Genomic DNA, 26,001 nt, shown 5'->3' on the forward strand with positions numbered 1-26,001 from the left:
AGAAACATGTAAATAGTGTGGCATACTGATATGGTGATCTTTAAATGAAGTTAAACCTGTAATGTCAATGTTTTCTGTGTGTGTTTTGTGGTATGCAGGTGGAACAGTCTACAGGAGGAGATCGTGGAGCGTCTGAAGAGCAGTAAGGGTCTCCTGCAGCTTTGGCAGAGCTATAAGGACCTTTATGGACAGAGTGACTCCAGCGTCCAGACACTCGAGGAGAGAGCAAACCAGATGCTGAAGACAGCCAGCCACAAAGACATCACTGAGGAGGAAGTGTCCACCTGGATTCAAGACTGTGCTGTGAGTGAAACTCAGACTGCCTGTCTGTGTGTGCATGTGAATATGAGTATGTAGCAAATTAGCTCTAAGAAATATTAATAATCAATAATAAATTGTTATAATTCATTATGAATATTTGGATCAGTTAATAGAATTAACTTAATGTCGTAAATTAATATTACAATCAATTAACCTGTTTGTGCCGTGAACACTCGGTGTTAATTTTTTATTAATTCTAAGCAATGTACATTTCCATGGCATTGGAAATGTCTTTCTTACTGTAACAGTACTATTCAAAGCCTGTAGTCAAAAATCTATGATTAGGGACTCCAGTATATGAGTTCTTTAACAAAAGAATCTTCAAGATTCTTATAATACTAATGTGTCACAAAGTTAGCAAAATGTAATGGAAATGAACAAAAGGGGGGGCGAAGATTGGAGTTTATAGAGACTACACATGCTACACATGATTTTGGTTAACCATAGTATGCAAGTCTGAAACATTAATCCAAAAGAGTTTAAAAGAGTACATAGGCCAAACCACATAAAAGGAAAATCATGAGATGGGAAAATTAGAATCATGTTTATACATTTCTCTAGTGGTTATATATAGAATATATAGGATTAAAAGGGTTTATTTCTCCTTCTCAGCAAGAATTAAGTGAGATTCACAACTCTCTGCAAATTCCTTTTGGGGTCGAAAAAGTTTTATCAGTCTTATTGTGTCCTGTAACAGGACACCGGGTTCTGCCAGTGTGTTAGCTTCATTTGGGATGTTAGTTTTGGGGGAAGTTTCATAGACCTTTGTTGGGAGAGTGAGTTTGCTGGATTATTCATTAAATATAATGAATAATTTGTGTGTGTCCGATTGGTCCAGATGCTACAAATCCCCCCTTTCGAACGTTGTTGTCCGTGCTATAGACAACACAGGCGATGTCAAAGGTGCAGAACGATCAGACACTTTACAATAAGGTTGCATTTGTTAACATTAGTTAACATGAACTAAGAATGAAGAATACTTCTACATGATTTATCATTTTAGTTCAAGTTATTCTCAACATTTACTACAACATTTTTAAGACCAAGGCCTGGTTTCACAGACAGGGCTTAGATTAAACCAGGATTAGGCCTTAGTCCAACACGTCTATAAAAGTAGCTTTTATAAACGTGTCTTCGAAAAAAACTTTAATGATGTGCTTCTTGAGACAAAACAATGGCACTGACATATTATAAAATATGCCATTGCAAGCTGCTTTCAGTTTAAACATCTTAAACATACATTTTAGTCTGGGACTAGGCCTTGTCTGTGAAACCAGGGATATAATTGTATCTGTTAGCTCTAAATCTACCACTGTAGAATTCAGAAATGCTCTTTAAAGTGTGTACTAGTGCACTAATCATGAATTCTGAACTACTCCTGTAAAGTATTATGTTTTATATTCACCCTGATTAAGAATGTAGAATAATTTTCCTCTCATGTTCCCTCAGGAGCTGCTGCGCTCTCAGGCTCCCATCCAGGCGTCTCTGCAGGTTTTATTGGAGCTAGGAGCGCAGCTCAAACAGCAGGTGGACACATCGGCTGTGGCCTCCATCCAGTCTGATCACCTGTCCCTCACCCAACGCCTCAGTGCCGTGGAGCAGAGCCTGAGCAGACAGCAGGTGGCGCTGCAGGTGAGTGGAGAGGATCACAAATACCAGAGCGCTTCAGTGCCGTATGAGAGTGCTTTAGTGTCCGGTACTGAGGGTTTTTGTTGTTTTTTTCTCCCCAGGCTGGAGTTCGGGACTATGAGACGTTCAACGAACAGTTGGACTCTCTGTCCTGCTGGATCGTGGAAGCTGAGGAGGTTCTGAAAGGCCAGGATCCCAACGGTTCATCTGACCTGTCACTGATCTGGAACCGCATGGAGGAACTCAAGGTATGCAAGCCGGAATGGATCAATTATGCTAATATGTCGAGATCAGGGCTGAGTTTTGTGATTGTTAATTAAAACTATTAAAATCATTTTTGTTAATTGAAATAAATCTAAAATAAAATATAAATATTTAATGAAAAATGTAAATAGCTGGTAACTAAATTAAATAAAAATAAGTTGAAGTATTAAATTAAATAAAACTGAAATAAAAATAAAGCTAAGAAAAAATATAAAAAAATAATTAAAAGGACTAAAGATAATAAAAAAAATACTAAAATGTAAACTAAAATTAACAAGAAAAATTTAATTAAAAGCTAAATTAAAATATCAATAAATACTATAGTGGTATATAAATAATACTAAAATAACCCAGGGTCAGGGTGGTCCAAGACAAAATATTGGATGAAACTGATACTATTTATTGTTATGTTAAATACCTTTTGATCTGAATGCTTAAATACTCTATTTTCTACATTTGTCACTAATTATAATACTTCCATTTGTGTTGCATTTTATAGTTTTGATGACTGTTATTGTTATTCTAAAATGTTGAAAATAGTAATAATAAGAAATGTGTATGTCCACACTTTTTACTTTATAATAACATAAATATGTAGTGTACATAATAATTGAATCATAGCAAATGAGATGTACAAAGAAATTGAATGAAAGTTTTACACAATATTTCCTCAAAAAAAATACCCTCAAAATATGGAAAGTGTGCAATCTCTTAAATTGACCTGGCCAATATATTGATTGACCACCAATGTGTTTTTGCTGTGTTTTTTTGTGCAGAAACAAATGCTGAAGTTCAGCAGTATGTCTCCTGATCTGGAGAGACTGAGTGAACTGGGTTACAGACTCCCTCTCAACGACTCTGAGATCAAACGCATGCAGAACCTCAACAGAAGCTGGTCCGCCACCTCAGCTCAGACCACTGAGAGGTTCAGGTTAGCTCCAGCTCATTAGAAAGAGTACTTCCTTCTCAGAACCCATTCTTAACCCTATAAATCCTGACGTATTAAATAATAGTCCGAAAAATATACATGTTTTTAATTAAATTTAAACAATTTATTGAACCTTTAGACAAGCTCTAAAATTATCATTCTTGATACATCAGGCAAAAATTATGCAATTTGATGCAGTTACTGATATTTATATGACCAAAAAATTAGGAGATCTTGTTATGTAAACCAATGAGATCTTTATAACGGTATAGCAGACTACTGAAATAAAATGCATATAAATATCAGTTGTCACTATATCTCCCAATAATGTTTAAGAAAGATTATATTTAATTGCTTAGGGTTTTTTTTTCTTTTCTTTCTTTCTTTTTTTTTTGTTGCAGGTAATTTAATGCAGTTCTATGGAGTTCTAGAAAGTCACCTATAGGAGAGAAAAGTGGCCACAAATCCGTGGCCACAGTTTTGCAATTCGTCCCCTCAGTTTATAAACCGTATTCACAGATTCTTAAATTGTTCCCTCGGTCGCACTTACGGATTAATAAACCGTACCCACGATCCGTGCGCTCAGATTTGTAAACCGTACCTTCGGTTTTTCAGTCTGTACCCACAAATTCATAATCCGTACCCACGCTTTCGCAATCCGTACCTGCAATTTATGGTTTGTCCCTCATTTTAGAAATCTGTGCTGACTGATTTAACTATTGCTCACCTATCGGTTACACTGACTTTAGATTCAAAAGACAATATAGTAAAATAATATTAGGCTTATAATAATAATGATCATAGATGCCAAGTTATGTTTCTGCTGGTGGGTGCCCACATTCCATACAGTTAATTATACTTTGTGTTCATTTTTCAAGAGTTCTGCTGTTTTTTCTCCGTGTGATGATGCGCTTTATGAATTAATTTACACAAAAGTTATTCATGTCTCGTGAAGAGAAACATGTGGACAGCAAATACATTTCCAATCAAACAAAAACACATATTATTTCCATGTTTTTCGGATTGCAAAAGGGCATGGATTATAAATTTGTGGGTATGGATTGAAAAACCAAAGGTACGGTTTACAAATATGTGCGCACGGATTTGAAATTCGTGGGTACGGTTTATTAATCTGTGAGGGCGATTTGTTAAAACCAAGGGAACAATTTAAGAATCTGTGAGTACGGTTTATAAACTGACTTCCCAGGCTCCGTTGAATGCACTGATGATTGAGAGATAGACAAATAAATGTTCCTCAAAAGCCTGATGTATCATATTTGATACATTTGAACATGATTGTTGTTAAAATTATATAAACATTATAAAAAAGTTGCTTAAGTCCAGTAAAAGTTCTTGAAATATTGCCAACAATATAAAAGTTATTCTTACATTTATTTGATAAAAACAGTAAATATTTCACAGCAAAAAGACACGAGTATCACGACCTGAAGGTGGACGCTTTTACAATTATACTGAAAGACCTTTTGTTACTTTATAAAAAAGCATAAACTATCCATCAAACAACAAAATGCATGTAGTAGATTGTGTACAACAGGTTTTGATCATGTTTAACATTTAGAGGCCTTAGAAAGGTGTGTATTAAATATGATACAGGGTTTATAGGGTTAAATCCCCCTCTTTATATAAAGACCTTCATGGGAATATACTGTACAATATATTCTAGAAGATAATGTCAAGCGTCTGTTGACCTTCTAACGTATGTAAATTGTCTTCTCAGTAAACTTCAGGCCCTCATACTACAACAGCAGACATTTCTGGAGAAGTGTGAGACGTGGATGGAGTTCCTGGAGCAGACGGAGGAGAAACTTACCGTGGAGATTTCTGGAAACTTCCAGAGCCTGATGGAGCAACAGAGAGCTCATGAGGTGAGCTGTGAACTGAGACATACAAAAGACATTTAGTTGTTTCAAATCTTGTCTAGATACTAATAAAGGACCAATATGAATAAACAAAGCTGTGTTTGTTTGTTATAGCTGTTTCAGGCAGAGATGTTCAGCAGACAGCAGATCCTTCACTCCATCATCAGCGATGGACAGCGAATGCTGGAGCAGGGACAGGTGGATGACAGGTGAGGGACATCGTCATCCGAAATGTGCTTATGCAAGATATCAGCATACTTCATTTGAAACTCACGGTGAGTGTGTTTTCAGAGATGAGTTCAAGCTGAAGCTGGCTCTGCTCAGTAACCAGTGGCAGGGGGTGGTGAGACGCGCACAGCAGCGACGGGGCATCATAGACAGTCTCCTTCGTCAGTGGCAGCGCTACAGGGAGATGGGGGAGAAGCTTCGGAAGTGGTTGGTGGAAGTGTCCCATCAGGCCGTGACCCTACAGGCGGGCGCACCTGTCCCACTACAGCAGGCACGAGCCATGCTGGACGCAGTTCAGGTAAATATCCTTTGACCTCTGAGAACCTCATAAGTCTCCTTCACACCACACAACTAACACTTTTTAATATAAATAAATAAGTTGGCGCCAATAGCCTCGTGGGCAGCGCACCGACATATAGCGCAGTTGCGCTTCGGGCAGCCCGAGTTCGAGTCCCGGCTCATGGACCTTTCCCGATCCCGTCCCCCTCTCTCTCTCCAACTTCGCTTCCTGTCAGCTAACTGTTCTATCATAATAAAACGCAAAAATGTTTTATTTTATTTTACCTAATAAAAATGTATTACAAATAATAATAAATAAATAAATAATAACAATTTTATATACTAACATATACTACTATTTTCCCTTGAATAAAATATACTTGGTACTGAAAATAATTACACATTAGTGTTATTTTATTATCATTGAGATGTTATAGTTTTTATTAATATTTTAAATTCGTTTTTATTTTTATAGTTTCTGTTTTCATTTTAAAGTCTATATAATTTTTTTTAATCAAATTAAACTACAGTACATGAAAATGCTGCCTTTGCAACTAGCTGATATAAATATATACTGTATATATTTTTATTATTATTATTTTTTATATTTTATAAATGTAAAAAATTATTATTATTATGTGTACGCCAACTGAAGAGTGTTTTATTTTAATTAATGTTTATATTATTTCAAGTAACACAATTTTTTTTTTAATGGTGTTAGCCTTAGTTTTACTTAACTATAATAACCCTGCTGCCTATTTATCTTCACAGTTTTATAAATGATGTTGAATTAGTTTAATTACTGGTATATGAGTGCCAAAATTCAACATAATTTATGAAAATGTGAAGATAAATAGGCAGCAGGGATATTATGGTTTACAAACTAAAACCATAAAAACATTTTCATTAATTGAAATAAAATAAAATATTAAAAATCTTGTTTTTTAGCTAGTTGCCAAAGCAAATTTTCTCATTTTCATTTAGTTTAACTTGTAGAAAAATAACTATTGCTAAAACTGAAATAAAAATTCATAAAACCTACAGTATATAGACATATTTTAAAATAAGAGAGAAAATGTAATACAATGACAAAAACACAACAAAATTACTAAAATGTTAATTAAAAATGAAAACTTTTAAAAACTATAATACTATCTCAGTGATGCTAAAATAACGCATTAATATAATTGTATGCGCAAATGAGCTGCAAACATGCCATGCCTTCAGGTAAACCATACCATAAATGGATATTTCTGGCCATTCTGTAGGTTAATTGAATGGCTTGTTCACTTTGCGCTTGAATTAAAAATAAACAGCAATTTATAAAGAGGGATGCATTTAGAAACATTTTTGTGCATACAGACGCTTTTTAAACTGTTCATAGAAACATATCAGATGTACGTACACATTATCATTATACGCATACATTTCTGAACGAGGCCCCAGGTTGAGGTTTTGTGATGGCTGATGCTCTGTTGTTCTGCAGCTGAGAGAGAAGGTTCTGCTGAGACAGCAGGGCAGTTACATCCTGACAGTGGAGGCAGGACGACAGCTGCTTCTGTCAGCTGACTCACGGGCCGAAGCGGCTCTACAGGACGAGCTGCTCAACATACAGGAGCGCTGGAGACACGCCAACATCTGCCTGGAGGAGCAAAAGAAGGAGCTGGCCGTCCTGCTCAGGGTAGAGCTCTTTATGTCACCGCAACACCTGTTGACTTCATTTGCAGTCATTACTGTCTGGATCATTTTAGTGATTTTTTTTTCTTTTAAAAAGATTCTTCCAAAATTGTATTCATTTTAGTCATCCATGCTATAATCATGGAAAACCTCAAAATATCAGGGAATTTTTAAATTGTAATTTCCAAGTCTGGAAATAAAATCCTAAAAGATATTTTTTCTGTAAGTAAAAATACTCCAATTATCAGTTATGGAAAATTATAATTATTTGTTGGTCATAAAAACCCTGAATATTACCCAATAGTGTTCCTAGAAGTTCTTCCACTTCATTTTTTTTGTGTTATTGTTTGTGCCTAAGTAAATATATAGTTACTAAATATAAAATAATTATATAAATGTAAGTATTATAAATTATGCTATAAATAAAATTGTAAATAATAACAACAAAATTTTTTTTTAAATAACAATCAAGATAATATTTAAATAGTACTATATTTCACTATCATTAGTTAAATGAAAAAATATATAAATAAGGGTGTTTTAGTTTATTGTAAAGATAATTGTGGTGTTTGATGCTGTCACACAAATTTAGTCAAATATTGCTATCTTATAGTTCCATATCATACACCTTTAATTTTGCTCTCAAACAGATTTTTATTGTTTTATAAAAAACAATATGTTTTATCATTTATTGTTCAAAGTTGTTCTAAAGACATGAGTTCGATCAAATCATTACATAGAATCGGCTCACAAGAATGATTTGTTTGTAAATCAGACATCACTTCATTAGTTTTCAAATGATAGGGCACTGCATGATACTATAATTGTTCAGAATGCGATATATGTATTTTGACTGGATTCAAACTCTGTGTAGGATTGGGAGAGATGTGAAAAAGGTATCGGAGGATCTCTGGAGAAACTGAGAGCATTTAAACGACAGCTCTCCCAGACGCTCCCAGATCGCCACGAGGAGCTGCAGTCTGAACAACTGCGCTGCAAGGTATGCAAAGTTCAGATTCACGTGGAACTGAGTAACAATGAAATGAGGGGAAATGAACTTTACATTCCTCTCAGGATCTGGAGAGCAAGTTTGACGGCTGGAAGGAGGATCTGACCCATCTGACTGTGTTGAGAGAGTCTCTGTGCAGTTACATCAGTCCAGAGGATCTGCGTGTGCTGCAGGAACGCACTGAACTCCTGCACCGGCAGTGGGAGGAGATCTGTCACCAGGTACACTGGCCTTTAGGTGGTGCTGTTTTACTACATATGCCCGTTAGTTGGTGCAGATTTTCAAATCATGAAGGGCAACTCTCCTAGACATTATTGGTAGATATTTGCTCTGCAGCTTTAGTTACATTTCCTTTTTCTAACATTACTGCATCAGTATATATGCATGAGTATGTATATATATATATTATTTTTGTTAGTAGAGAGTAATGCAAAGCACCAAGCACCAGCATTTGGCTGAAAGTGAAACTCGAATGCAAAGCAAGTATGATTTCTTTATGCACGCTCTTTGTGGCATCCGGTGCGTGAGCTGAGACACCACAGGATGTGAATGTACGTTTGATATCTCAGTAGACAGAGTTAACTGTAGATTTATACAGACCGTCAGAAACTCTTCTCTCATGCTGTTTTTTTTAATTATGCTCTCGTCTGATATTTTCCTTTTTCTTTAAAGGCTACAGTGTGTAACAGTGCGTCTATTTGCACTTTAGTTTTGCACATTATGAGATACAGAAAGACGCTGTGGCTAAATATTTGATTTAAACTGGTTGATTTAAACCTAAATTAAGCTTAAATGCTCAGCCATATTTGTAATTACTTAAAGCCTATGTTTTTGTGTATGTGTCTGCGCAGTTGTGTCTGCGCAGACAGCAGGTGAGCGAGAAGCTGAATGAATGGGCCATCTTCAATGATAAATACAAGGAGCTGTGTGAATGGCTGACACTTATGGAAAGCAAAGTATCCCAGAATGGAGACGTCAGCATCGAAGAGATGATTGAGAAACTACGAAAGGTAACAGTTTAATCAAATCTTTGCCTTCGTTATGCTCATCACTAAAATATTGATTTTATTTTATTTTTTATATTTGATATATATACTGTGTATATATTATACATTATTTTATGTCATATTATATGTAGAATTTGTTAAATTATATATATAATACTGTATAATAAATTATAAAATATAAAATATACACTGCCCTGCCCAAAAAAAGTCTTTTGGATTTAAATAGGCAAATGAGTCTATGACTGGATCATTATTGCAGTGATTATTATGTTCCTGGCATGTTGTATGAACATTCATTCTTCATGCTCCCTCTCAACCATTCTTTCACAATTTGAGTCTGATGAATCTTGACATTGTCCTCCTGGAATATGGCCATGATGTGTCTTCCTACACGGTTGTTTAAGAAATGAAAAGCTACACACTCCATCAATTAGGGCTAGAAGATCTGTTGCCAAACATATAACATGATAGAAACATAATAATCACTGCAATAATGATGAGCTAGAATTTAACTGAATTTTATAAACTATAACTATTGTACCTTTAAGAATGCTTGTCCATGTCTCTGTCACTGTCTCTCAGGACTATCAGGAGGAGGTGGCGGTGGCTCAGGAGAATAAACATGAGCTCACACAGCTGGGTGAACGTTTAGCTCTGGCCAGTCACGAGAGCAAAGCCTCTGACATTGAACACAAACTGGGTAAAGTCAACGAACGCTGGCAGCACCTGCTCGACCTCATTGGGGCCAGGTAACACACACCGCATTGTGGCTCGGTTGGCATTATCCTGACTATTTTTCACAATATTTGCTCAAAATGACTTTAAAATGTTGGAGAGCACCGGTCCAGTCACGTTGAGCCATGGTGCTCATGAGGGAGATGCAGGTTTAAATCTGCACAGTGTGCGATTACTGTACATTTCCTCTCCCTACCTCATGTTTTTAAAATGATATGTAATATACGTTTGAATATTAAAAGATTTTTAGTTTAAAGTAGTATGCTGTATATAGATGTTGATTTTGTGTACAAGTGCGTGAGCAAGGTGAACATTTCTTTGTCTATTCAGAGCGAAGAAGCTACGGGAGACTTTAGTGGCCATTCAGCAGTTGGATAAGAACATGAATAGTCTGCGCACGTGGCTCGCCCACATTGAGACCGAACTGTCCCGTCCCATCGTCTACGACACCTGCGACTACCAGGAGATCCAGAGGAAACTGGATCTGCAGCAGGTACAAAAACACATGATGCATTCTAAAATAAACCCGTTAAGTTTATGCGCTTACTTTGGATAAAACTTTGTTTTTGTTGTTCATCCAGGAGCTGCAGAGAGACATCGAGAAGCACAGCACGGGTGTGGCGTCTGTGCTGAACCTGTGTGAGGTTCTGCTTCACGACTGTGATGCCTGTGCCACGGATGCGGAGTGTGACTCTATCCAGCAGGCCACACGCAGCCTGGACCGCCGCTGGAGGAGCATCTGTGCCATGTCCATGGAGAGGAGACTCAAGTATGACCAGCTGATGAAGCTCATGCATCCCAATTCGTATAATATCTGTCCTAAATAGTATTAGAAATTAGAATTAGTGTCCCAGATCATAGTATGTTGAAATGAGTATTCAAAAGTTACCCGGATGGTCTACTTTTTCCGGTTAGAATCTGAAGTGCAGATTCATACACACTTTAACGACTAATATTGCCCACAACCGATTGAGTGTTGGACGAGGATTCGATTAGAACTACAAACACAAATAGCAAGTGTTAAAAAACTACAAACATGGTGGATGTGCAAGTCCAATTTTATTTTGCATTTTATTTTGCATTTTAGTGTCATTTTGTTTTAAATGTGTACCTTATAATATGGTTGATATTACAACCTTTGGATTGACCATCACTCTCAAGATGTAAAGTCAAGTTGAGCGCATTGCTTTGTGGGATACATCATGATGTATCCTTTTTTGCATTTATTTTTATATTTTCAGTTTTCATTTTCATTTTAGTAAGGGTTTGTTTGTTTTGTTTTAATAATTTTTAGTAACTTTTTTTCATTTCAGTTAGTTGCCAAAGCAGCATTTCTAATTGTCGTTTAAGCTTTTTAAGTTTTTATTTTATTAAAAAATATTGCGATAATTGCACTGCTGAATATGTATTATGTATCTGCTAAATGACAATTAACCTAAACCTAAATCCTGCTCTTTTGAAAGGATTGAGGAGACGTGGCGTCTCTGGCAGAAGTTTCTCGATGACTTCTCTCATTTTGAGGAGTGGCTCATGGTGTCGGAGAAGACGGCCGCACTGCCAAACTCTTCAGGTGTCCTTTACACTGTTGCCAAAGAAGAGCTCAAGAAATTTGAGGTGAGAGTCATCCAGACGGAATGAATGTAGTATTAGTGAACAGATTTATGATGTTAACACTCATTTATGTGCTTTTACAGACATTTCAGCGGCAAGTGCATGAAAGTTTGACGCAGCTGGAGCTGATCAATAAACAGTATCAGCGACTGGCACGTGAGAATCGCACTGACGCGTCCTGTAGTCTGCGAGAAATGGCCCACGATGCCAACCAGCGCTGGGATAACCTACAGAGAAGAGTGCCCACGGTCCTACGCAGGTTAAAGGTACAGAGACATTTGATTCGTTTTAACCAACATTTATACAAATATGACAGTCATCACTATATATTATAATAACACAAATCTGTGAAAAGAACTTATTTTATATTCATGCTAATAAAACATTTCATCCATGCCTCTTAACTGCTCATCAAAATTAGATTAAAGTTAATTTATCAAATGCATAACTGTATCCAGCACTTAATTGTAACCATTTTTTGAACTGAAACTATATTAAAAGGTAAATATTTTGAATTGAAATATAGAACAGCTAAAGAGAAAAAAAAATCATGATACATATATAAGTTGGATTATTATTTACAATTTATGTTTAAATAAATAGTATTATATAACTTTTAAATATTTTAGTAGTAATAAAACTTTTATTATTATTATGTTTATATAATATAATTATTAATAAAATATATTATTCAAAACTTTTATATATTATAATATACATGATTTTTTTATTATATATAATTATTATTAATGAAATATAATATTATTTAAAGCATATTTAAATGATTTATTATTGGTATAATTTTGTAAATGAACCTTGCAGTCCGTTTGGGTAAATCCTTACTCTGAATCTGTTTTTTGATCGCGGAACATTTTTAATGTCCACCACAGCACTTTATCTCTCAGAGGGAGGAGTTTGAGACGGCGCGAGACTGTATCCTGGTCTGGCTGACTGAGATGGACCTGCAGTTAACCAACATCGAGCATTTCTCAGAATGTGACGTCCAGGCCAAAATCAAACAGCTGAGGGTATGTCTCTGACCTTTAGACCGGCACATATTCTCCTGTGTCATTCTCTTATGGAGGTTTTCTGCCCCATCCAGGCGTTCCAGCAGGAGATCACTCTGAACACAGGCAAGATTGACCACATATTTCAGCAGGGTGAAGCTCTTCTAGAAAAGAGTGAGCCGATAGATGCTGCTGTGATCGAGGAAGAGCTTGAAGAACTGCAGCGTTACTGCCAGGAAGTGTTTGGACGTGTGGAACGCTACTACAAAAAACTTATACGATTACCGGTACATTAAATACATCAGATGCCTTTTCTGACTGATATGCTCTTGCAGTCTTTTTTTTACATTCATTTTATTTCCATATTTATTTATAATTACCTTTTTATTTGCTTAGGCTATTTATTTATTCTTCATTTGTTTATTTTATATGCATTTTTTCACATTTTATTTCATCCACTTTAATAAATGTAGTCAATGTTTCATCAAAGTTTCAATCACCAATGATCATAACTTCTATATCCAGCTCACAGACGATGAGCATGACGTCTCGTACTCGGACCGGGAGTTTGATCTGGATGAGTCTGCTGACGTGTCCAGCTTTCCGTGGAGCGAGCGCCTGGGTGACGGTTTTCTGTCCCCTCTGCCCTCCTCCAGTCGGTCTGCGTCGCTGGCAGTTCCTCTACGGGCCGAACGGTCGGGTCGAGACACTCCGGCCAGTGTGGACTCCATCCCTCTAGAGTGGGACCATGATTATGACCTGAGCCGGGGTCTGGAGAGCGCCAGCAGAGCCTTGTCCTCCGAACCAGGAGATCAAGGAGAGGATGGATACCTGCAGGGCTCAGCATCTGCCCTCTCAGGTCAGTGTGGGCTCTTTCGTCCAATAAACACATGAGAGAGAATAAGTAAGGGATAATGTACATCCATCCGGCAGAGCTGAACGATTAATCATTAAAAATCACACAATCACATTCCTAAATGACAACGATCCATCTGTGACCCTGTCCCAAATGGCACTCTAATCACTCGCAGTCTTCCTCTTTCCACACTTTCGTGACGTAACGCCGCTTTGACTGTCGGGAAGAAGTCTCGCATCAGTGCCTGCAAAAGTGCGCATCGAGGGCGCATATTGACACTGACACCTAAATAACCTAATCACAGAAGTACTGGAATAAAAGTTTATAGTTCGGATATAAACACTGATGTTTACAGTAGCGATCAAAATAGAGCAAATCAGCTTTTGAAAGTAATTTCAAATAATGATTGTATCAATGACATTGTTACATCATTAGGTGGCGACAAGTGACCGTTTAAAAATATATTTGTTGTTGAATCATTCATTCAAGGGATTTGTTTAGAAACGCTGATTCATCCAGTAATGAAACAAGTGAGTCATTGAATCATTCATTCAAAATAACATTTTGTAAATGACGTTATTTTGTTTAGTTTTCTTCAGAATCGTGATCTCTATTTGAAAAAAAAAAAAATGGTGATTCTCCATTTGTTCTGAATCGTTATAAAAAAAAAACGATAGCGTGATCAGGACTCCGACACAAAGTTTATTACAACAAAGCTTACAAAAGCGGTCAGTATTGGGGAATGCCGTGACTGACCAATCAGAATCAAGCAGTTCAGAGAGCCAAGTAATAAGAGAATATAATGAATCCTGTGAGATTTTAAATTGACCTGAAAAGTTTTTAGTGCAGTTCAGCATTCATTCATGTGTTGTACTGTATGCATGTATATGTTTCTTTCAGATGTAGTGATTCCAGAGAGTCCTGAGGCATTTCTAAAACTTACTGAGCAAACTCTGAGGTCCAGCGCTGGTAGGCAACAGCAGTCACAGAAATCTGGGACTCACTCACTAGTCTGTTGCCTGATCTTTAGTTCTACTCACAAGCCGAATCGGCTGTATTTTCTAACTCTTCTCTTTTGATTTGTGTTTTCACACAGTATAATCAGTTTTCAAGTGTTTGCATGTAGTGTCACAGGTTGATGCACACTGAGTTCACTCTGGTGTTTGTCCTTGGTTTCTAATACTTTTGGATTTCCAAATCAACAGCATTACTCACAGTATTTTACAATCAGAGCAGACTGTGACTTACAAAAAAATGTTTTTATTATTTATAGTATTTATCATCTAATCTATTGAAATCAATTGTTTACTCTAGTATTAGTGGTTGACTGATATGGGTTTTTTAATGGCTGATGCCAATATCTAGTGGTCACAAGGTGCAAAATGAGAGGGAATTTTATTTTTGGATTTATTTATTTGTTTATTACTTATTTCAACATTATTTTCATGACAATAAAACACATCTCATTACTGTTAAAGGTGGTATCAGTGATTTCAGGCCCAAAAATATTTTTATTACATTCATCTAATCTTTCCTAACGATCCGCTAGCTGCCCGCCCCATAAGCATGCCGTCAAAAAAACACGTCTCTGTAGGCAGCCTAGGCTCTGAGATCTGCACACAAAAACAAATGGTTTAGCCAAACACTCAAAACCAAAACAAATAGTGTTCCTACCAATCACAGACAGGGGGAGGGTGTTGTGAGGTTTTGAGCCAGCTTTTTCTTCAGCTCTGACTTCGTGTGCAGCCGTGCACGAGCACAAAACCTCACAACACCCTCCCCCTGTCAGTGATTGGTTGAAACACTATTTGTTTTGGTTTTGAGTGTTTGGCTAAACCATTTGTTTTTGTGTGCAGATCTCAGAGCCTAGGCTGCCTACAGAGATGCATTTTTTTTGACGGCATGCTTATGGGGCGGGCAGCTAGCGGATCGTTAGGAAAGATTAGATGAATGTGATAAAAATATTTTTGGGCCTGAAATCACTGTTACCACCTTTAAACATATGCTACTTCATATAAAAATTAAAATATTTTTAAGTTTTAAGTTTTTCCATCTAATATTTATACTTTATTTTATTTCAGTTTTGTTTGAATTACCAATAACAACACTAAATTAAATATGAGATTTATAAATACTACACAATTTAAATAATGTTTTTTTGCATTACAGTAACAATAAGAATGGATATATTTTATTACGCAAATGACAATTCTGTGGGAAAATGTGTTTAATTGCCTTGAAATAATAAGCTTGATGTCGACAGATGCCAAATATCAGCCAATCAGTCGGTCCATAAGTATCAAATCTCCATTATGCCTAGCCGTCATTGTAAAAAAGAAAATATTTCTTAATTGACTTCCCCAGATAAATAATGCTGAACAAACAAACAAACATGCAATATTATATTAATATTGAAGAGCAGTATTCACTCTGATTGTAAACTGCTTTGACTAATGATCAATTTGATTCGAAGCTCCTAGTATGTTTGACTAATGAGAAAGCAATGTTGTGATGTCTTGTCTCTTGATCATGCACCGCATCAGGCCTGAGAGCGACAACACAGTTCCACTGTGCAGTTCAGTGTGACTTCCTGTTGTTCCTGCACTAGTAAGTGTTTTGGTGTTCCTCTACAGGTGACACTGGCTCACTGGAGACTCACATCAGACAACTGGATAAAGCTCTTAACACCAGCTGCTTCCATCTGCAGCAGACCGAGAACATCATTCGCAGCCGAACTCCCACTGGCCCAGAGCTGGATGCCACATACATGGGTTATGTGAGTGAAAATCCTATAGGACTATATTAGGGGAACTGTCACTGTAGTAAAAATGTGCTTTGAATAAGAAATAATTTGCTAGATGAATACAATGACTTGTTTGTAAAATATTTTATTTTCTCAGATGCGTCTTCTTGAAGAATGTCGTGGCAGTATAGATGCAGTAAAGCGAGTGGGATTTGAGCTGAAAGACGAGGATGACAAGACATCAGGCTTTGTCAACCCCAACAGCTCCGAGTCCCAAACCTCAGGTACAAAACCGGCACATCAAAACATGCATTCTTCAAACTTCTCATTATAACTAATGCTGGTAGTAGCCTATATAGGCAATAGAGCAGAGGGAAAATAGCAGAATATGTCATTATAAATCTAACAAAGTTAATTGATAATGGAAGAAGGAGGCTGGAACCGGCGAACGTTCAACACACTAACCCTCATCCCTCCCTCACGTTCTGTAGCAAATCCTTTCATCGTGGGTCAAAATGACCTGAAGCCTTAAAATTATGCTTAATTTTTCTTTTCTTTTTGTCCAGAAAGATTATTTTTATTTCATTTTGATAATATTGTTTCTATTTTCTTTATGTAATTTTTTTGGAGATTTTTTTTGTGATTTTTTTAATTTATTTGATTTACCTTTAAATTACTAGATTTGATCAATAAATAATAAATAAATAAATAGTAATTTAGTAATTTAAGCACATTCCTCACATTCTTTCAACTTAAATTCAAAATAACTCACAATTTCATGCATAAACCTTTAAATTCATCTTAAAATATCTTACAATGGGTGTCTTTGCCGACCTCTTGTGAAAAAAAAAAAATTATGTAACATGATATTTCATGACTCTAAGCACTAGATGGCCTTATAGCTTTATTCGGAGCAAACGAGCTGTTCCGCTGGGTCCTAAAGTCAGTTTCTCTTCAGTATGCGTTCAGATACACATGTAGACATTATAAAATAGTTTTTTTGGTAAAGTTTTAGCATTTTAAGTTTGCATTTTGAGCATTTTTAGGTTTTTGTATGTGTACTGAAGCATTCCTCGCATTCCAGGACAAAAGTCCCGGGTCTTGGACTTTTTTCAAAAATATTTTCCAGGTCAAGATGACCCGAGCGAAGGATGAAGTCCCAAAAAATTGTTGGATTTTGATTTCCTTTTGTCTGATGCGTCATATGATATAATAATGTTTGCCAGTGTTATTAAATATTATTGTTACTATAAAGTGTAACCCAGATGACACACAGTATGCAGTGATGTTAACAGATGTTGTGTTGTGCAGGTGTGATCGAGCGCTGGGAGCTGCTGCAGGCTCAGGCTCTCAGTAAAGAGATGCGCATGAAGCAGAACATGCAGCAGTGGCAGCAGTTCAACACAGACTTGAACAGCGTCTGCAGATGGATGGACCAGACAGAAGAAGAGCTGGAGCAGCAGCGGGGACTGGACCTCAGCACCGACATACACACCATCGAGCTACGCATCAAGAAACTCAAGGTCAGACACTCACAGACACAGTTAGTATGTTCTTTACTAAATGAAATAAGATATAAATATTAGATGAAAAACTAACTGAAATACATCGGTAACACGTTACAATAAGGTTTTGTTTAACATGAGTTAACTACATTAGTTGAAGGTTGTACCCAAAAAAAAAAGATCACATTCATCTAATCTTTCCTAACGATCCGCTAGCTGCTCGCCCCATAAGCAAGCCGTCAAAAAAACGCGTCTCTGTAGGCAGCCTAGGCTCTGAGATCTGCACACAAAAACAATTGGTTTCACCAACCACTCAAAACCAAAACAAATAGTGTTCCAACCAATCACCGACAGGATGAGGGTGTTGTGAGGTTTTGTGCTCGTGCACAGCTGCACACGAAGTCGGAGCTGAAGAAGAAGCTGGCTCAAAACCTCACAACACCCACCCCTGTCGGTGATTGGTTGGAAGACTATTTGTTTTGGTTTTGAGTGTTGGTGAGCGCAGTTGTTTTTGTGTGCAGATCTCAGAGCCTAGGCTGCCTACAGAGACGTGTTTTTTTGACGGCATGCTTATGGGGTGGGCAGCTAGCGGATCGTTAGGAAAGATTAGATGAATGTGATCATTTATGTTTTTGGGCCTGAAATCACTGATACAACCTTTAAATGAACAATGAACAATACTTCTCCTACATTTATTAATCTTAGTTAATGCTAATCTCAATATTTACTAATGTTAAAGATCAAATTTGTCTGTTAACCTTATTTAATGTACTGCGAACTAAACAAAACAAATATTTTCACAAGTAACTTTAATATAAATTTTACATTTTAAATCTAAAACTGTGCTTTTGTCATGTCTATATATGAAGAGTTCAGATGCAAAAGCCTCTAAGTGCCATCTGAAATTTTCTTCTAGAATGATAATTTTTATCAAGCTTGTATATTTAAGTTCAGTAATTTCACTTAAATGACAATTAATAGGTAATTTTCATTGCCATTTAAGTGAAATTGCTGATCTTAAATATACGAGCTTGATAAAAATTCAGATGGCACTTAGAGGCTTTTGCATCTGAACTCATTATATCTACTGTATATAGCTTTTTTCAAACTAAAATATAACCCTGTAAAGCCTAACAAATTAAATAATAATAAAAAATAATTATATAAATAAAAAATAATTTATACATATATATAAAATTTATTTTCATTTTTTTATTGAACAGTTTATTTAACCTTTAGGCAAAATCTGCTAAATAAAATCTAGAAAAAGTTTGTATATGTGGAGGAAAAGCACCTCAAAATTATGAACTAAATTCGGTATAGTGGCTGATATTTATATGGTCAAAAGCAAGAAGACACGTGAACCATGACCTGAAAGTACAATTATTGCACAAGGCTTTTTACTTGCTAAAAAAGTATAAACTTCCAATCAGACGAAAGAAGGCATGTAGTAGATTGTGTTTTTATCAAAGTTTTGAGCATGTTGATCATTTAGATCATTAAAATGAAAACATAAGAATACAAGCTAAGTCAAAATTATAATAGCATAAAATAAAACTAAAATATCACTAATGCCATATTCTTTGAAAGGGTTATATTTTTTGTTGTTGTCCTGCTTGTTCATTATTGACACTTTTCCTCTGTTGACTCCACGCAGGAGCTGCAGAAGGCTCTGGATAAGCGTAAGGCCATCGTGCTGTCCATTAACCTCTGCAGCGCTGAGTTTGTGCAGTCGGACAGCGAGGAGGCGCGAGACCTGCAGCGCCGGCTGAAGGAGATGAATTACCGCTGGGAACGTCTGAGCGGCTCTCTGGATGAGTGGAGGAACGCTCTCCAGCACGCTCTCATGCAGTGCCAGGCAAGAAACACCTCACCAACAACTCATCTTGAAGCTGTTATAAGAAGACGTTCATAACGTCTGCTTTCATATCAACCATGCATCTTGAAAAAATTCTGCTGATTTGCAGAAAATATATCTAATATTACCTAATTAGATGATGCTAAGTTTAAAAACATCAGTAAAAAAATCACTTTCCATCACTTAGTTTTTTCTCTCACAAAATAACAATGAAGATTTTTGAAATGATATATCAGTTTTAATGGCTAAAAGTAGGATTCAAATTGTATCATTTAACTTATAATTAGGGCTGTCAAACGATTAATCGCGATTAATCGCATCCAAAATAAATGTTTTTGTTTACATAATTTATGTCTGTGTACGGAGTATAATTATTTTCTATATATAAATACACACACATGCATATATATATATTTAAGAAAATGTGTTATTTATATATAAAATATTTATATATAATATAAATTATATATAATATAAATATATATACACAGTATATACATGCAAATATTTCTTAAATATATACATGCATGTGTGTGTATTTATATATAGAAAATAATTATACACCGTACACACACATGTATTATGTAAAAACAAACTTTTATTTTGGATGCGATTAATCGCGATTAATCTTTTGACAGCCCTACTTATAATCTGCAAAGAAGTGGATAAATGTTCAAATACTCAATTTAATGTCAAAGAACATTACAAAACCTTTTCTATTTTCTAATACACACTATTTTGTGAAAAGTATGACGTGCCAGAGCAAAACTAGGCACTTTCTTTGAAATCAGCTTCCAAAAATTAGTAAGAAACAAGTATTGGATTTCTATGTGATGCTGGGCAGTGTAAATGTTTAGGTGCTAAAAACACAGATTATAAAAAATTGTCACAAGGGGGGTTTATAAACACACACAAAGATGAAGATGAAGATGAAAGTAATTAGATCATATTTAATAAATCCAATGGGTAGTCCAAACAAGAACAGAGCAACATACAACACATCCACTAAAGACGACACCGGACACTAAACTCAAAGGGAACCAAACATATATACAGGTGATGCACAGCTGAACATAATTAGTGTCCGTGACTTCAAATGAATGATTAATGCAGATTAATACTATGACAAAACACAAAGAGTCCAAACAAACATGATTGTGACAAAAATCATCTGATTCTTGTTTTCCCTACTGCTCAGGACTTCCACGAGATGAGTCACGGTCTCCTTCTGTGGCTGGAGAATATCGATCGCAGAAGGAATGAGATTGTCCCGATTGACCACACTCAGGACAGCGATACACTACAGGAGCATCACAAAACGCTTCTGGTAAATGATTTCTCTTTTCTGTTTATACAGCATACTTGGGCTACAACTCTCTATGCTTTTTCTGATTAAACTCGATCGTTCCACAGCAAATCCGTCGAGAGCTGCTGGACACGCAGCTGAAGGTGGCGTCCCTGCAGGACATGTCCCTTCAGCTGCTGGTCCACTCGGAAGGCAGCGACTGTCTGGAGGCCAAAGAGAAGGTGCATGTGATCGGGAACCGACTCAAGCTGTTGCTGAAGGAGGTGACACGAGACATTAGAGAGCTGCAGAAGACCCTGGACATCACCAGCAGTCAGCAGGTTAGTTACAAAAACATGGATGCCACCAGTTTGCCAGTTTTTGACCAAAATAATATTAGTGCCTGGAAATTAATTAACTCTTTCCCCACCACTGACGAAATATCTGTCATTTATCATATAAAGCTTCCCTGCCATTTATGAAAATTTTCAGCCATGTTTTACTATTATTATACGGTAGGGGGGCACTATTACGAAAGAGTTAAATGAATTAAATTAAATTTCTTGCAAATAAATGCATTCATCCTAATGTTTCTAAATCAGTGGTTTTCAACTGGGTTGCCGAGGCTCAGCAACCATTCAAGGGGGCCACAGAATGACTTAAAATGACATAAATTGCCATGATTAATATAAATGATAATATTAGTAGTAGTAATATCTTAAAACAATCTAACTTCATTTTTCATCTTCAATTAATATATTTTTGTTGTGTAACATACAGTTATATATGAATTGTGGTTTACCTTATTGATTACATATAACCTATGTTGATTAATACATTTAATACGGTACATTTCTTTTACTATTATATGATACAGTATAGGGGCCTTCAATGGAAGCCTTCAATTCAAAAATGTTGAGAATCACTGCTCTAAATGAATATTTTATGTGCAGCAGTGTTATTTAATTACCATTGATATTAATTATTAATTCTATTTCCATTTTAGTTTTAGTTCATCAAGTTAAAATAAATGAAAATGAGAAAAGTTGCCTTGGCAAGTAGCTTAAATAAAATAAGGTTTTTTTATCTATCTATCTATCTTCTTTTTTATGGGATAGTTCACCCCAAAATGAAAATTCTGTCATCATTTACTCACCCTCAGTTTGTTCCAAACCTGCATAAATTTCTTTCCTCTGCTGAACACAAAAGAAGAAAATTGGGCACCATTGACTTCCATAGTTCATGGAAGTCAATGGGGCCCAACAACTGTTTGGTTACCGACATTCTTCAAAATATCTTCCTTTGTGTTGAGAAGAAAAGAGAAATTCATACAGGTTTGGAACAACCTCAGGGTGAGTAAATGACAGAATTTTCATTTTTTGTGTGAACTACCCCCTTAAAGATTATTTGATTTAAAGTAACGATAACAAAATAGTTTTGTATGGTTTTCAGTTAACTATAATAACCCTGATGTGCAGTACTAAACTTAATCCAGTTTGTATGTCTAGTTTAAGTTTGCTCACTCTTTTTTCCAACCCTCAACACACACACACACACTCTCTGTAGGACTTGTCGTCGTGGTCGTCTGCTGATGAGTTGGATACTTCGGGTTCCCTGAGCCCCGTGTCTGGACGCAGCACTCCCAGTCGCCAGCGATCGGTAACACATCACCCTCATGTTCTGTCGGGCCCTTCAAAGATCAGTGTTTGCTTGTCACGTTGAGGCGGTAGTTTGACACTTGAATGTCCCTGAAACTTGGCCTCCAAAAACACACTTGACACCTTATTAGCATACTGCTCAGAGTTCCTCCAAAACTCAGAACCTTTCCCAGCATGCTCTTCTCTAATGCAAGAGGGCTGGAGATGTGATTCATCCCTGTTGTGTTTCCACATCCCATTGATTGATCCAAGTTCGTTTTACATCCTTAAAACAACTAGTCACACCTGTATCACACCCCTAAATTCTGGTTTGGTTGGTTCCTCTATTCATTTTCCCACATTCTTGTTTATTCTAGATTCCCACACTTAAGTCTTCAAGGAATACTGGTTCTATGAAAAAAGAAAAAAAAAGTCCAGGTCATATTGAACCTCAAAATCTAAAAAAAGAAAGTGTGAAATTATATTTAGCATGAAGAAAATGATGCCTTTTTTGGACAATTCTTTTTGCATTGCAACATTATTTTCAAGACTTTTCAGCACAGATTCTCATCACAGTAATACAATGATTTTAAATGACATAAATCAACAAAGTATTACTGTAATGTAAGAATATTTTAATAAATAATATGTATTATAATATGTAATAATAATATAATATTGTTTAATTATAATTTAATATTTAATGTTATGCTACTTTTTTTGCATTATAATGTACATACAGTATAATGAATATAATATAATGAATGATTTTGGGCACACTTTAGATTAGGGTCCAGTTCTCAATATTAAATAACTATTAACTTTTGCCTCATTAAATGAATGCCTCCTAATTACTACTTATTAATAGTTAGTAAGGTAGTTGTTAAGTTTAGGTATTGGGTAGGATTAAGGGATTTAGTATATGGTCATGCAGAATAAGGCATTAATATGTGCTTTATAAGAACTAATAAACAGACAATATCCTAGTAATATGGATGAAAATAAAAACTAGTTAATAGTGAGAATTGGACCCTAAACTAAAGTGTTGCTGAGAATTTGGGGGTAAAATACGCTCGCTTATCAAAATAACATTGAAATGCAAAAAAATCTTTATGAAATACATAACTTCCTGGGTGAAATATGACCTTTGACATGCAGATTTTGTGAGAGTCACTCTCAGAAAACAAGCCATTTGTCCTGTGAAGACATGCATGAAATGAGCTTAAAAAGTCTTCAAAGCTTTTTAAATATTAAAGGATCGCTTGTTGGCAAGGTCATTTTTTTCTGAGAACGGTGTCATGAAGAACCAGTTTCTTTGTCTCCATAGAGGTGCTGTCACCCCCATCATTTGATTTTGTTGGTGCTCTTCTTTTTTGGGTTCTTTCATCAGTAGCTTTGTCTTTATTTGCCTGGACTGAAACATTCTTTCTTTCTTTTACCCCCCTGTTCATTGCAAACAGCCACGGGGCAAAAGTAGTCTGTCACAGCCCGGAGCCTGTGTGAGCAGTCCACTTCACAGGTACCTTTCTCCTGGTTTCTAGAACACTCGGAAGATAATGGAACTCAACCCATGACCTGACCGCAGGCCCCTAGCGCTAATGGGTCTGGGTCGACCCCAAAGTGGACAGTGTCCTACAAACCTGTCAGACCACCCTTGCAGTGGCATGATGCGCATGCAGAAAGGTTCATGCTGATGACTTCCATCATCTTCTGTGATTCTAGACACTGCTCAGGTTAGGGAGCTGAGATAGACACTACGAAGGGAGCTCGTGCACCAGGCACAACACGCTTGTTTGATGTATTTTTCATCTGACACTTGGCTGTAAATATGGATACGCTAGGCTGCTTTTGCTGCTGAGCCGTTCATTTTCTCGTCTATTCAGCAAGCGTCTGCAATGAACAATCTTGGCTACAGTTTCTCTCTTTTTCTCTCTCTGGTGTGTTACATCTGCTCTTTCACCGACTAATCAATCATCTTCTCCCTCCTCCGATCTGCCGTCCGTGCAGTTTGATGACGCTAGAGAAACATCACTGTGCCCGTACATATACTGTAGACTCAATGTCAGAACACACAATAACATATTCCAGTGGTTCTCGGCTGCTGGGACAGTTCTGAAAGGAGTGACAAAGCCCCGTTTCCCATGATATGTCAGTCACAAACTGATGTTTTGTATTCAGGCAAGATTTTTTGTATTATAAAATGTTTAAAGATAATTGAGAAGCGAAAATCTGGTTTCCTATTATATGCCAGCATTGAAAATGGTTAGTCACTCACAAATACTTGTTTTGGTGTGGTCATGGTGATACTACAGATTTTTATTTATTATAAAATAATTAAGATTTAGATTGTCCCATTAAAATAAAACATAATCCCATTAAATCCCCTTTAAAGATGCTTATTCACAATGAAATGACCACATTGTTATAATAAAAATGTTTTTACTATAGGATGTTTTAAAAATGAATATTATAAAGACTATTGTCCCATTAATATGAGATGTGATCCCATTATGTCCCCTTTAAAGATGGATATTCACAATGGAATTGCAACATTTTGTTTTCATTTATATTTTAGTAAAATATCATTATTAAAGAGAGAAAAAGAAAGTCATTCAGTGTTGGAACATGAATGAATTTTCATTTTGGGGGGAACTATGCCTTGAATATTTTTTACAATAAGATCATTGTAGGATAATTATATAAAATTGAGAAGTATCAAACTCAGTACAAAATTCTAAATCGTATAAAGAAAAATGAGTTTGTGAAGAAAAATGAGTTTGAAGGTATTTGCATTTCTAGTCACTTTCTACTAGTGATTAGTGTTTCAAGGAAGGAAGTCTAAATTAACATTATTACAGTCATTTGTATCTAAATCAACTGTAACCAAAATATAAGTATCTTGCTCAGAGTTGGTGATCGTTCATGGATTGCACCCTGTTGGGTTCGAACATAAAATATTTAGTTTCATCCAGCGTATTTCTTTAACCACTAGGCCACTGCACCCGCACACAGATATTAAAGGGATAGTTCACCCAAAAATGAAAATTCATAATTTACTCACCCACAATTTGTTTCAAACCTGTAGGAATTTCTGTCTTCTGCTGAACACAAAAAAAGATATTTTGAAGAATGTTGGTAACCAGACAGTTGATGGACCCTATTGACGTCCATAGTAGGAAAAAAATACCATGGAAGTCAATGGGGTCCAACTGTTTGGTTGATGGAAAGAAACTCACACAGGTTTGAAACAACTTGAAGGTGGGTAAATGATGACAGCATTTTTATTTTTGGGTGAACCATCCTTTTAATATAATCTCTTGGCCTTAAACTGAATATTGTTGAGCTGTGCTTTTTTTTTTCTGTTAGCATTCCGCCTGTCTAACAACGCTTTGACAAAAATGCATATTTATAAAGAATAAAATGTCCCTTTTGCTTTTAAATGCTACTGAAAATTTCAGACTAACTCTTATCTGTGTCAAGCTTGGGCAGCTAATGTGTTTCCAAATATAACAGACAGAGATAAATATGCATGGAGAAATGAT

The 26,001-nt window shown here is 36.1% G+C and overlaps 1 protein-coding gene across 8 annotated transcripts in view; it reads left to right on the forward strand.

Annotated features, from left to right (window-relative positions):
• LOC308707465 (nesprin-1-like) overlaps window positions 1-26,001 on the forward strand; it is a 75,058-nt gene that overhangs the window by 47,589 nt on the left and 1,468 nt on the right. For 5 of the 8 annotated variants that reach the window (XM_081393981.1, XM_081393983.1, XM_081393987.1 and 2 more), the window contains 28 exons: window positions 99-303; window positions 1,771-1,953; window positions 2,052-2,198; window positions 2,991-3,145; window positions 4,881-5,028; window positions 5,137-5,231; window positions 5,314-5,548; window positions 7,016-7,210; window positions 8,081-8,206; window positions 8,281-8,436; window positions 9,067-9,225; window positions 9,805-9,971; window positions 10,288-10,450; window positions 10,539-10,726; window positions 11,421-11,571; window positions 11,652-11,834; window positions 12,459-12,596; window positions 12,671-12,862; window positions 13,101-13,434; window positions 14,332-14,400; window positions 16,065-16,207; window positions 16,332-16,458; window positions 17,486-17,697; window positions 19,337-19,537; window positions 20,736-20,864; window positions 20,951-21,163; window positions 22,389-22,481; window positions 23,920-23,978. In XM_081393981.1, coding sequence (XP_081250107.1) covers window positions 99-303; window positions 1,771-1,953; window positions 2,052-2,198; window positions 2,991-3,145; window positions 4,881-5,028; window positions 5,137-5,231; window positions 5,314-5,548; window positions 7,016-7,210; window positions 8,081-8,206; window positions 8,281-8,436; window positions 9,067-9,225; window positions 9,805-9,971; window positions 10,288-10,450; window positions 10,539-10,726; window positions 11,421-11,571; window positions 11,652-11,834; window positions 12,459-12,596; window positions 12,671-12,862; window positions 13,101-13,434; window positions 14,332-14,400; window positions 16,065-16,207; window positions 16,332-16,458; window positions 17,486-17,697; window positions 19,337-19,537; window positions 20,736-20,864; window positions 20,951-21,163; window positions 22,389-22,481; window positions 23,920-23,978 — 4,566 coding nt within the window. The remainder of the gene's footprint in view (window positions 1-98; window positions 304-1,770; window positions 1,954-2,051; window positions 2,199-2,990; window positions 3,146-4,880; window positions 5,029-5,136; window positions 5,232-5,313; window positions 5,549-7,015; window positions 7,211-8,080; window positions 8,207-8,280; window positions 8,437-9,066; window positions 9,226-9,804; window positions 9,972-10,287; window positions 10,451-10,538; window positions 10,727-11,420; window positions 11,572-11,651; window positions 11,835-12,458; window positions 12,597-12,670; window positions 12,863-13,100; window positions 13,435-14,331; window positions 14,401-16,064; window positions 16,208-16,331; window positions 16,459-17,485; window positions 17,698-19,336; window positions 19,538-20,735; window positions 20,865-20,950; window positions 21,164-22,388; window positions 22,482-23,919; window positions 23,979-26,001) is intronic. The other 3 variants (XM_081393985.1, XM_081393986.1, XM_081393988.1) reach the window with 2 other exon arrangements.

This window comes from Scardinius erythrophthalmus, assembly GCF_964197995.2.
Source record: "Scardinius erythrophthalmus genome assembly, chromosome: 19".
Taxonomy (NCBI): domain Eukaryota; kingdom Metazoa; phylum Chordata; class Actinopteri; order Cypriniformes; family Leuciscidae; genus Scardinius; species Scardinius erythrophthalmus.